The sequence below is a fragment of the Danio aesculapii genome, chromosome 24, assembly GCF_903798145.1.
Source record: "Danio aesculapii chromosome 24, fDanAes4.1, whole genome shotgun sequence".
In the NCBI taxonomy this organism is placed as follows: Eukaryota; Metazoa; Chordata; class Actinopteri; order Cypriniformes; family Danionidae; genus Danio; species Danio aesculapii.
Window position 1 is genome coordinate 17544955 of NC_079458.1, and position 12655 is coordinate 17557609.

Genomic DNA, 12655 nt, shown 5'->3' on the forward strand with positions numbered 1-12655 from the left:
TGAGTCACTGAATTAAACGGAAGAAATGATCAGGGATACCAGCAGATGTCGCTCTCCTCATCTGCTTAAAAATGTTTAAATCACAGCTGAAAAATAAATGCCAATTCATTGGAGGTCGCCCACATTCTTACGTACTTTCCAGGCAGTGTATGTGTGTCATATGATGTCACCCAAAAATGATGATGGATTATGATGAATCAGTATAGACACTAACAAACTCCATTTACGTCACGTAATATATAAGTAAATGCCAATTGTTGGTTTCTGTGTACATATATCCAGTGAAATTAACATTAGAAATATTACTAATAATAAATACTATTAATTCGTTTTCATATGTTTACATATGGAGAAGAAGTAGGCTAAAGGACATTTTGTGTCCAAAATTTAAGTCTGAATTTGTAATATAGTTGCTGAACAGATTTACTACTAGCTACAGATAAAGTATGATGTCATATCAATTGTTATACAGGCTAAATGTATAGACATGTCATATAGCAGCCCCGTTGCCAGCCTGGTATAAGGGGTGGTTCTTTTTCTCGAAATGTGGACCTTTTTGCAGTTATTCACACAATTTACAATGTATAAGATTTAAATACTGTATTTTAGTGACAATTTAAGAACTTTTTGTTTGATCGTCATCACAATGACACATTTAATGTACCAAAATATTTCCTAAACATTTAGAATAAAGAAAAATTAATAAATAATTATTTTTAAAATACAAATTTATTACATCATAAATCATTAGAAAAAATAAGAATCTGTCAAAGTTTTTAGTTAAAAACTGTAGCCCATTGTAGCCTTAGCATATAAACTAGCCAGAACGTTCAACTGTCCTCAGTCAGAATTTGGCTATTTGAATAATAAAAAATTAAAACATAATAATAATAAAAGAGCTTTACAATTTTTCTAGCCTCTCTTGTAAAAAAAAAAGTACATTTGATTTGATTGAAGATTTATGGATAACAAAAAAGTCATATTAGTTTTCAAATAAATTTTAATATGGCATTTTGTTTGGTCTTAAAGCCTTTTCCATGTGTTATTTTCACTATTTATGATGGCATAGCAGTTAAAATAAGACAAATTAGCTCATGTATAGGATAAAATCAGGACCTTTGTCATTGAGGAGAGGGTCTTTCGAATTTTCTGTATTATATTTTTATATTTAATTTATTACTTCTTTTATTTATAATGAACACGTGAAGAATTACGAGATAAATATCCTCTAGTGTCAAAAAATCCACTCTAAATTCATTCATTCATTTTCGGCTTAGTCCCTTTATTAATCTAGGGTCGCCACAGCGGAATGAACCGCCAATTTATCCAGCATATATTTTACGCAGCAGATGCCCTTCCAGCCGCAACCAACACTGGGAAACACCCACACGGTCCCATTCACACACATACACTACGGACAATTTAGCATTCATGTAGAAATTAAAATTTTCAATTTAGCCTTCAATGTACCTTCATGTCTTTAAACTTGTGGCGGAAACAGAAGGAAACCTACGCAAACACTGGAAGAACATGCAAATTCATCCACTTGAAATACAACTTATTAATGAATCCTGAAATATGGTACATTTTCCTCAAAAAGTTATCGGTATTACATACCTACAAAAAAAATAATTATAGTAAATAAAGGTGATTGTTATTTAAATATACTTTAGATTGAGGCTCTCACCTGTCGGTCTGTTTGAGCGCCACAGCTTCAGCCCCGCCCTTCTGTCAATAATTGACAAGCGCGTTAGCCAATCCGATTCGTCACACTGGAAGAAGCGGAAGTGAGTAGAGCCCGTAAACGTGTGTTTTTTCTGTCAGAGGGGAGAGAGCGAGAGAGAGAGGGCGACTGGCACGAGATCAGGGGCACGGTCATTTTATTCCTATGGAAACGCTGCACTGACTGGCAGAGGTGAGCGGAGGAAAAGGTGGCGGCGCTTTTGGATGCGCAACGGATGCCCAGCTTTCTTCACTCAGTGTCAAAAGCGCGGAAACAAGCAGACGTAATTTCTTCAAAGTGCCTCAGAATTTCCTTTTTGAGTCTGATTTATTTAAAAAAGGAGCCTTGCAAAAAGTGAAGATGCCCCTGGCACAACTAGTTGACCCTTGGAGAAAGATGGCAATCGGGAGTGCGGCGAGCGAGGTGAGTCTCCGCTGCATTCACAGGTTTAAATCGCTGACATGTTAATAATATAAGCAGCACTTCTGTTTTTGACGCCGTTTTGTTTCTGTGTGCCGTTGGTGTACAACCTGTTCCAGATCTCTATCTGTATATCCGATGTTGGGGATTAGCGGTTATAGAGTGTGACCCTTGCGCGTAGATGCTTTTAAAACGATCCGTATGTCAAAGGCCTTTCACATTTTTAGACTTGTAGTTACTTTGTAAGTAGCACGCGAATTCATATTGTATGCTATGTTTTGTTAATGGAGATTAAAGTTTTGATGAATGAGACTTGTTCGCGGACCTCAGTCTGATTCGTGCTGAAGATGACAGTTTGGTGGTGACGAATCAGTTCTTCTGTGGAATGAATCTTTGCTCTGTCATCGAGAAATGTCATTTTAGTTAACACTGTACTTTTGTCAATTTTTGAACAAAATAAAGAAGAAACTGTGATATGTTTAGCCATAAATTGTCAAACAGACACCCTTTAAAATGTCATTCAGTGTAACAATAGTTTATAGGAGATGCCAAGAAAATTTGATGACAAGTCATATTAAATAATTATAGTGCTCAGCATAATTGAGTACACCCATTTTTAAAAATGAATATTTTTATCCATTTCTCAGTGAATATAGGCAATGTATTTTGGTGCATTTAAATAAAACAGCTTTATTAAACTGAAATATTTATATAATAATATATTATATATATTTATATAATTTTAGTCACCAAACATATTTATAAATTGAAAGATTAAGAAAAAAATTACCTACAAAATTTCAACTACATTTTTCAAATGTTTTGCCTCTCTTTATTTTTCATCTTTTTTTTTACATTTGTATTTAATATTTTTCTATAACATAAATTTGGGTGTAGGCATGAGACAATAACCGTTTTCAAGGTATAATGCGGTTTGGAAATTGAAAATCAAATTTTTCTGCAATACCGTACCTTAAGGTATGTGTACGATTTTTTTAATGTACTTTTATTGTTTTGTTGTTTAGGACAAATCATACCGGCCCATGCCTATTGGCGTGTACAAGTTTTTTGACAGTTATCGTAAGTTATTTTGTTAGATAAGCTCCAGCAGAAAAGATATCCAAATATGTCATTTAAAATTATAAAAAAAAAAAATCTGTTTTTGAAATAAATGAAGACAGCAGAAGTCAATGATTATTTAGCCTGACATGTTTACTGTTAAAAATATTTTAAATGGTGTTTAAAAGGGAAAAAAAGATCTTGTTTTTTACCCAGACATTTAAAAAGAATATATTTTAGAGCAGTAATCACAATACCGCGAAACCACGAAAATATTTTTATCCAAGGTTATCTTACCGTCAGAATCGTATACCGGCCCATGCCTATTTGGGTGTACTAGTTTTTGGACCGTTACTGTATGTTATTTAGTTAGATAAGCTCCAGATATGGCTTCAGTACTGACTAATCTAATGCACAACTATAATACCGTATAGCTTCCTATTAAAACTATGGAATATATTACAGGATCATTCAGAAGAAATCCAAAGTGAACTGTTATGTAATTCAGAATGTGAAAATAAAACAATTCTATCATCATTAGTCACCCTCATGTGATTCCAAACCTGTTTGACTTTTTGATGTTTGATTGAGCACAAAAGGAGATGATGGTCAATGACAATGTATACTGCTAAAAATCTCCTTATCTCGTTGTGCATTGTGCTATGTTGAAGTTCTCAAGAACTGTTTTACCTGTTAAAAAAAAAAAAAAAAAAAAAAAGAAACAGAAAATCTTAATGTCTTTTGATGTCAAATATTGGAATCAGTTAATTGAAACAGTGCATACAATGATAACAAACTAATACTAATTAGGCCTAGAACAGAGTATAGTAAAAAATTTTCTGTGCTAAATAACTAATGTTAAAATCTGAGACAGAATTAAAACCAGAGCCGGTTTTTGACTGACTTTTTAAATGGATAGTTCACCCAAAACTGAAAATTCATCATCATTTACCAGGCCTGTAGCCAGCCTATTAAAACAGCTGGTTCTTTTTTCCTCAAAAAAAAAAAATTTAAGCACAAAATTTTGCTGGATATATATATATATATATATATATATATATATATATATATATATATATATATATATATATATATATATATATATATATATATAATATTATTATTATTATTTTTTTTCACCTTTTTATTGCAATAGAATTGTGGAGGACAGACAGGAAAGCATTGGGAGCAGAGAGGAAGGATGGGTATAGGACCTCGAGCCAGGAATTGAACTTGGGTCGCCCTGAGCACCATGGTGCTATATGTTGCTGCACTTAACCACTAGTGTATTGGCGTCGGATGATTTTAATTACTCAATTTTTCGATTTAACAAAAATATTTCCTAAATTTTTGTCAAAGTGTTTACCATACTATTTTATGTTTACAAAAAATTATGTTTATTTACAAATGTGCATTTAAACTGTGTCTTGACAATTTTATAAAATGTAATGAGATTAGAATTTTAGAAATATGAAGGCTAAATTTAAAGGCTAAATTATTATCATCCATCATAAAAAAAACAAACAACAAAAGAAAACAATTAGGAATCTGTTAAATCTTGTTTTAAATTAAAAACTGTAGCCTATAGGCAAATAACAAACTGGCCAGCTCATTTACTCTCATTTACTTAATAATAATATTTAAATTTGTCTTAAAGCCTTCTTCTATTGGTTATTTTCACAATTTATGATGGCATACTGTCAAAAATGAGAAAAAATGGCTCATATAGAAGCCAAATCCTGGGATTTTTCAGCAGGGGGGTTTCGAACCACCTGAACCCCCCTTGCTTAGGGCCTGTTTATTCACATTTTACTTGTTCCAACCTTTTTGACTTTCTGTCTTCTGTTGAACACAAAAGAAGATATTTTGAGAAAAGCTGGAAAACCCAGTGCTGGGTTTTGTCTGGAAGGGATGAATTGGTGGTTCATTCCATTGTGGCGACCCCTGATAAACCAAAGCCAAAATACACCAAATGAGTTAGTGGAAACCTGTAACCATTGACTTATAGTGTTTGTTTTTACTATGGAAGTGAATGGTTACAGGTTTTCAGCATTCTTCAAAACATCTTCTTTTGTGTTCAACACAATAAAGAAACTCATAAAGGTTTGGAACACTTGATGGCGAGTAAATAGTGAGTACCTTTTCATTAACTATCTCTTTTAACCTTTATGTACTACACCAATAAGACTGAATTTGTCCTCTCTGCGGTTTTCCTAAAAATTCATTGGCCCTTATTGTAACTTTTCGCATGCTGATTTCCAAAGGGTAAGACCTATGTGACGTGAATGCAAATGATCACAGGTTAATCCAGTATGTTTCGAAAAACTCCTGTTCACTTTACTCCACTCCACTCTCACTATTTTTCCAGAAGTTACAGCTACAGCCCCATTGATCCGCAAGTAATAAAAGCCTGCCGTAAATCTGCCAGGAACATATTGTAAAGGAGAATAGCAGAAAAGAGAGGCAGATAGCAAAGTGTTCCCTTCCAGCTAGCAGATGATCACAGGCCATCCTTCAGTTTCGCTCCCTCGCAGTGACAGATTGGCCCGTCTGAGTCGCCACCCTGACTAATTAACCCTAAACAGTCAATGACAGCATGCAGGCCCGGTTTAACAAGACGTTCCACCACTGTCATTTGGTGCAGAGGAGCAGACGCTCATATTGGCGTTGGAGTGAATGTCTGCTGTAGTAATCAAGGCTTTGTATCGCTTAGAAACTGATCCGCACAGAGATTGTAATGTTCATTGTAGTCTCAGACTCTCAGCCTCAGACGGACGGCCTACAGACTGAGTCAGTTCGATGACCGTCTGATGATTCATTTTTCAAAAAACAGTGATGAGAAATGTACGAGCTCCAAACTGATTAACTGACAGCTGCACTAATTGTTTTAAAGGTACAAGGTTGAATTTTGATGAATATTTGCCAAAGTTTGTCCTCTTAGTACTGATTGTGGATGCATGATATACGTAACACCATGGGAATCATTTTCAATTTAAAAATGCAAGTGTAAATGTAAAACTTGTGTGCTTACACTTGTTTTTAACTTGTGTGTTTACACTTTTGTGTTTTTAAATTATTTATATCCTTTAACTCTATTTTCTACTGTATGAAATTCATAATTCCTATTGACTGATATTACAGATTTCTGGATTCATTGGAATAAAATAAGTAGGGCTGGGCAAATATTTCAAAAAAACAATATCAAGACGTCATGCTTCATACAATTCGATATCGATAATTATTGAATATTTTTTTAACAATTCATTTAGGAATATTGGGATTTTTTTAAACCATTTTATTTTAATTTACCAACATTACTAAGGAAAATAGTTTTAATAGTCAAAAACAAAAATATTTAAACAAAATATCTCATCTTTGTATATTAAAATAAGCATAAGTGTTCAATAGACTCATGGTAAAAAAAGGTTACAAAGTGTGTGCAATGGTAAAGTGTAAAATTCTGAACAATCAAAGCAAACGGTAAGGTGTGAATAATAATGATTCAGTAAACCTCTGTCAACAACAAGTTCTGATAATCAAATCTGAGCTTTCAAGTGAAGAAACCGGCCATCATCATTCAAATAAATATTGTAACATTACAAATTGTGAAGTTGAATGACTATATTACCCCCTATGCTAAAAACTCTTTCAGATGGGCTGGTGGCTGGAATGCACAAGAAACGAACCAAAAATCCTCTCGGGCAACATCCTTACATCATTTTCTATTTACAATCTCTTCACTGCTGCTTTACAGCACTCATTTTCACATGTGTTATTACTCTGACCTGAAGTGACAAGCGAACATGTGGATTCCTTGACCGCTTACAGTAGACTTGTATCGCGCTTCCCTGTCGTCTTTCGTAACAAAGCGACCATCAAGCGTTTTCTCCGAGGATGACAAATGGACAAACCATTGCTGCAGCTCCGATGCAAGTTTTCGGAGAAAAGTGTTTGGGTGCACTGTGTTTGTCTGAAGTAATTAGTCTGCCTTTATTACTGAAATGTGTATATTCCATACAAAGTGTGAAGCAGATTGGTTCGTTCTACTTGCACTCGCGGCATCCAGAAAAGTTCAGATGTTTTCAATCGGCTGCGGCTGGGAAATGCGCGTGGTTCACGTGTGCACCGCTTGCATGACACACACATGGGAGCAACGTGCACATGTTGTGCAAGTCGCAAAGTGGTGCTTAGCAGCCACGTATAGTAAAATTATAGTGCTTCATATCAAAATACCGATATACATACAGCTTTACTTCAACACTCAGAGGTAAATGATGTGTGGGGGTGCCGTGAGGCATTGCTGTGCTCTCGTCACAACAGCTAAAATATATACAGAAATGTATAAACTGTATTTAGGCCTTTTTACATATAAGAACGGGAAGTTCTGTGTATTTGATTTCACTTAAAACAACAATAATATTATCGCAATATATTTTGGTGCAATATGTTGAACGACAGCAAACAGATATCATGACAGGCCTACATATTAATTAAATGTTCTAATTCAGTTATGAAATAACTAATGAAATGCCAATTTAGGAGCCGATCACACCGAACGCGCTTTTTGCGTTAAGAGGCGCCTTTTTTTATTGGTTTACTTACAACCGCAAGTGTTTTGCTTGCTGGCGGTTGAAAAAAGTCAACTCTGAGTGGAAAAGCGCATTACGTCAGTCGCATCTTTTTTTGTTGATGTCAAGACAACAACAGAGACTTTTAAAGATGGAGGAGACACTTGTGGTTGCTGTTTTAAGTTATCCAGAGCTGTATGACTCACAAATCTTGAAAATCACAACATTGTTAATTATTGAAATTATATTAATATCAACAGCACAATACCCAGCTGATCCAGTCGTTGTCTAGCGACTTAAAAACATTCTTTTTTTTCTTGTCAACAAATAAGGCAGTGAGTTGCGCCTTACGTTTTTGGAACGTAACAGTGCATTCGGTGTGCTCGGCCCCTAAGATGGGAATAATTTTCATTTTAAAAATGCAGTGTTAAAACAAAAACAAAAAGCTCAAGTGTATATGTAAAACTTTTGTGTTTTAAAATGTATTATATGCTTTTAACAATTTTTTTATTCATTTATCTATCTATCTGTATATCTGTCTATCTGTCTGTCTGTCTATCTGTCTATCAATCTATAAATCAATCAATATATATAATATAACATTATATGTACAGTGCTCAGCGTATATGAGTACGCCCCTCAAAAATCTATCTTTTAAATTCATATTTTTAATAGGAAACTATACAATATTATATTTGCCATTTACATTAGATTAGTCAGTACTGAAGCCAAATCTGGAGCTTATCTAACAAAATAACTTACGACAATCCAAAAACTAGTAAACCAAATTCAAATGTTAAAGAAAAATATTAAATACACATTTTAAAAAGAGGAAAAATCAAAAGAAGCAAAAAAAATTTTTTTTCAATATTTTGCTTGAATTTAATTGTATTATCTTTCAATTTCTGAATATGTTTGGTGACTAAAATATTATTTTAATAAATATAACTGTTTAATAAAGCTGTTTTATTTAAATGCACCAAAATACATTGCCTATATTCACTGAGAAATGGATAAAAATATTTATTTTCAAAACGAGGTGTCCTCAATTATGCTGAGCACTGTGTATATAACATTCTTTTCACTGAACATTATGATATATAAGATGCCTGAATTCATTGTCAAAAAAATTTTATTTGTTTGTTTTAATTGTTTTGAAAACAGCCCTAGCAGGAAAGCTGAAAGCCACTAATAAAAGGCTATATTCTCAACAAATGGCAAACTGAATGGGATCAGTGCCCAGATAATAAACTTTTTGAAATTCAGCCAGAAATAGAAAGAAAATCTAATTTATTTTTTAAGTCAAGACATGATGAGATTGTTTATACAAGATGCCACATTGGACACACAAGACTCACACATGAACATTTACTGAAAGGAGAAGAACCACCAAAATGTCAATATTGCAACAGAAACCAAACTGTTAAACATATTCTTGTGGAGTGCCCCATTTTTAATGTTATTAGACAACAGTTTTTATCTCTACAGACTTTAGATGAAATATATTTAGATGTGAATCCATCTAAAGTTGTAAAATTCTTATAAAAAGGAAACCTTAAAAAACTGTTTTAGATTTTTATCTTGTATATTATCATTATTATTTATGTATTTTACCTTGTATATTATTTATTGCTGTTGATTACTTTTAATTGTTAGAATATTTTTATAATTATAGAAAATTGGTATTTATAAAACGTGGTAAAATTGATCTATTTTTATTTTTTGCCATGACATAGCCAAAGAAGCTGAAATGGCAATAAAATTAAAACTCTCTCTCTCTCTTTAATTGTTTTGTGTATTAATTTAATGTTCTAATTCATTCTGAGATGAAATTAAATAACCAATGGCTTCTACATGACCAGTGCTTTTTACTACTGAACATAAACTGCACAAAAAGCATGTTTAAAAAAAGAAGAAGCAAAAGCTGTTGTTATTTTGCGCTGGTCTGATTTTTATCGATCTGTTTAAGTTGTCAGGTTTTTGGCCAAAACAAATCACAATGTGGACCAGGCATTAAACCGTTACTCAAGGGTCTGAATATGTGTGACTGCTTTCCGTGCACTTCAGACCTTTAACACATGATATTGTGTGCTCTGTCTGTGACGCTTCATGAGACACTGAATGGCCATATTCACTTTTCTCTCACATGACAGACGGAGCCCCATCATGTCTTGGAGGACTCGATGGGAGAAGATGAAAATCTATCATGTCAAGTAAGTGTCATGTTTTCTCCCTGCTTCTATACTCTTCTTTCTCTCTCCTAGGTCTTCTCAAGTTGTCTATTTCTCAAGCTCGTTCTACCTTTTTATCCCTGTCCTTCGTATCTTTCCATGACATGTCCCCTCATGGGCTTTGATGTCCTTATTTTATTGCTACTCAGTGTTTTGTAGCACTTGACATTTGCGAAGGAGCATCTTTTCAAGTGTGCAGCATAGAGAAGTGGCTCTTCTGAGGCTTCATTTACGCTAGTGCATTTGTGTTTTGAAACGCATAACTTTTACTACAGGTTTGCCTGACATCCTCGCTATGGAGTTTTCAACGAGATTTTTGCAAATGCTGCAGAGCCTGTTTTAGTTTGTAAACTTTGGGGTTGATTATCAATATTGACAGACTAAAACTGCTGCACACATTCGCTCGGTGATTGGCTCTTAATATTTGCACATGCTTTCCTGATTCGTCAAGCCCTGATCATTTTGTTTTATTTTTGTAACATGCATTCAAGTTCAAAGAAAGACATCAGAAAACACATTCTGTATGTTTTTTTTATTTTAAAATGGCAGATTGTTTTCATTTTTATGGAAATGCATAGAATTTTTTGGTTCAGCTGAAAAAGGCTAAAAATATGAGCCGAAATTTAGTGTGTGGTGTGGTATTCACACAGGACGTGGAATTGCTGTGTTTGGAGCCAATCACAGTAAACGTGATTTTTACGTTCAAAAACTGCGAGGCACACCACACTGCTTTTTTGTTGACAAGACAAAAAGAAGTGCAGTGCGCTTTTTATGTCACTAGGCAATGACTGAATCAGCTGCGTATTGTGCGCGAGTGTTGCACTTTATATTGGTTTCATTTTAATATTTGATAATATTGTGATATGGCGGTTCATTCCGCTGTACCCCTGATTAATAAAGAGGCTAAGCCGAAAAGGAAATGAATGAATGAATATTGTGATATTCAAGATTTGTAAAGTCATACAGCTCAGGATAACTCAAAACGGCAACCACAAGTCTCTCCTCCATCTTCAAAAGTCTCCGTAGTTGTCTTGACAACACAAACACTGCTGTCGCCTCAACCGAAACCCGGCTTCTTCGTTCATTTGATTGGAGAATGAAAAGGACGTGACTGACATAATGCGCTTTTTCTGCTCGGAGTTGACTTTTTTTAAACTGCGAGTGGACAGCGAGCAATAGCAAAAATGCGAGGCACGAAGGGCGCATAAGCAGCTCCCAAACGCTTGCGGCCATTAGTAAATCATTCAGAAAAGGCGCCTCTCAATGCAAAAAGCACGTTCAGTTTGATCAGCCCCTTAAGCTGCATTTATACTGGATTTATCGCGGACCTCCGCTGACTGCGTGCGCACGTCACAAAACGGACAAGGCTTTTATACTTGCTGCGTTTGCCATTGTGATATTATTTAAAGCGACGAGGGGGTGGTCAAAAGAAACTGACCGTAAAGCCAGACGGATAAACAGAGAAGTAGAAAGTTTCTGGAACTACGTCATATCGTTAATATAGTTTAAGATTATTAAACTAATTATTTTTTATTATTTTTATAAATTATTTTAATGATTATAACGATTTTTTTTTATCAAACTTTGATGCATCACTTGCTTTTGTTCATATGTCAGACAGTTTTACCTATTAAAGTTTATTAAAATATTAATGACAAGAGCACATGGGTTGCTCTACAAATATATATTTTATTATGGCAAGAATAAAAGCAAAAAAAGTACATATACTAAAAAATACAGATGTTTTTTAGATTTAACCTGCTTCACAATTCACACATTACTGTCTGGCTAGTTTCTGTCCTCTTCTTATGCTAAATAACATGAGCCAATAATAGTCCAACATTCCTGACCATTATCACCAATAAAGTCTAAAAAAACAGGCCGTCAGTATATTGTAAACAGATAAAATATTGTAAAAATAGTCCTTTCCAGTTATCAAAAAAATAATTTGTTCCTTCATTTTAGTTTTGTAACTATCAAATCGTTTTCAATTCAAATTTGTAATCTATACATCAGTGTAAAACCTATGAATGGTGGAAAAACTTGTGTACCTGGGTCTCCACTTTTGCCAGGGCCACTTTTGACTATAACAAACTATCCCTCATGTTTTTCCAAACTTTTTAACAAAAATGTTCCTCCTTTCCCACGTCTGTTGCAATTTCTAGCCAAGAATTATTGATCATCTGGTTATCTCTATGATTATGGATCATAAAGATGTCTGTACTTTTGTACCTGTTTCAGGCAAAATCTCTTCGCTTGAGTCTCAAAAAAAAAATATGCGCTCTTCCAGCCGAAATCATGTCACGCAAACCTCCACAAACACAGCGATGACGTCACATTCGCCGAGCGCACTCAATCGAACTAGCGGACGCGTTGAGTATGAACCAGGCTTTACTGTGCATTCACATTGAAGGCAGCGAGAGCATCAAAATTTGCTCTGGCTGTCGTGATGGCAACAGCTCCACCGCCGAGAGTGTCCAAATTCGCTACATTGATCTTATATTTAAAGGGGCCGTTGCAGCAAATCAGTTACAATTACGCATAAAGTGCTTTCTAGCGTAAATGTTTTATCAAATTCATTTAACTATGGAAGATTAAGTTACATGTGGTGTGGCTTTGCTCCACTTATCCAATATGTGTCCATATGGCTTAGA

General features: G+C 34.4%; 1 protein-coding gene across 1 annotated transcript in view; it reads left to right on the plus strand.

The window, feature by feature from the left end:
- The first annotated feature begins 1834 nt into the window (after positions 1-1834).
- rps6ka3b (ribosomal protein S6 kinase, polypeptide 3b) overlaps positions 1835-12655 on the plus strand; it is a 98366-nt gene continuing 87545 nt past the window's right edge. The window contains exons 1-2 of the mRNA XM_056450802.1: positions 1835-2146; positions 9924-9983. Coding sequence (XP_056306777.1) covers positions 2084-2146; positions 9924-9983 — 123 coding nt within the window. The 5' untranslated portion in view covers positions 1835-2083. The remainder of the gene's footprint in view (positions 2147-9923; positions 9984-12655) is intronic.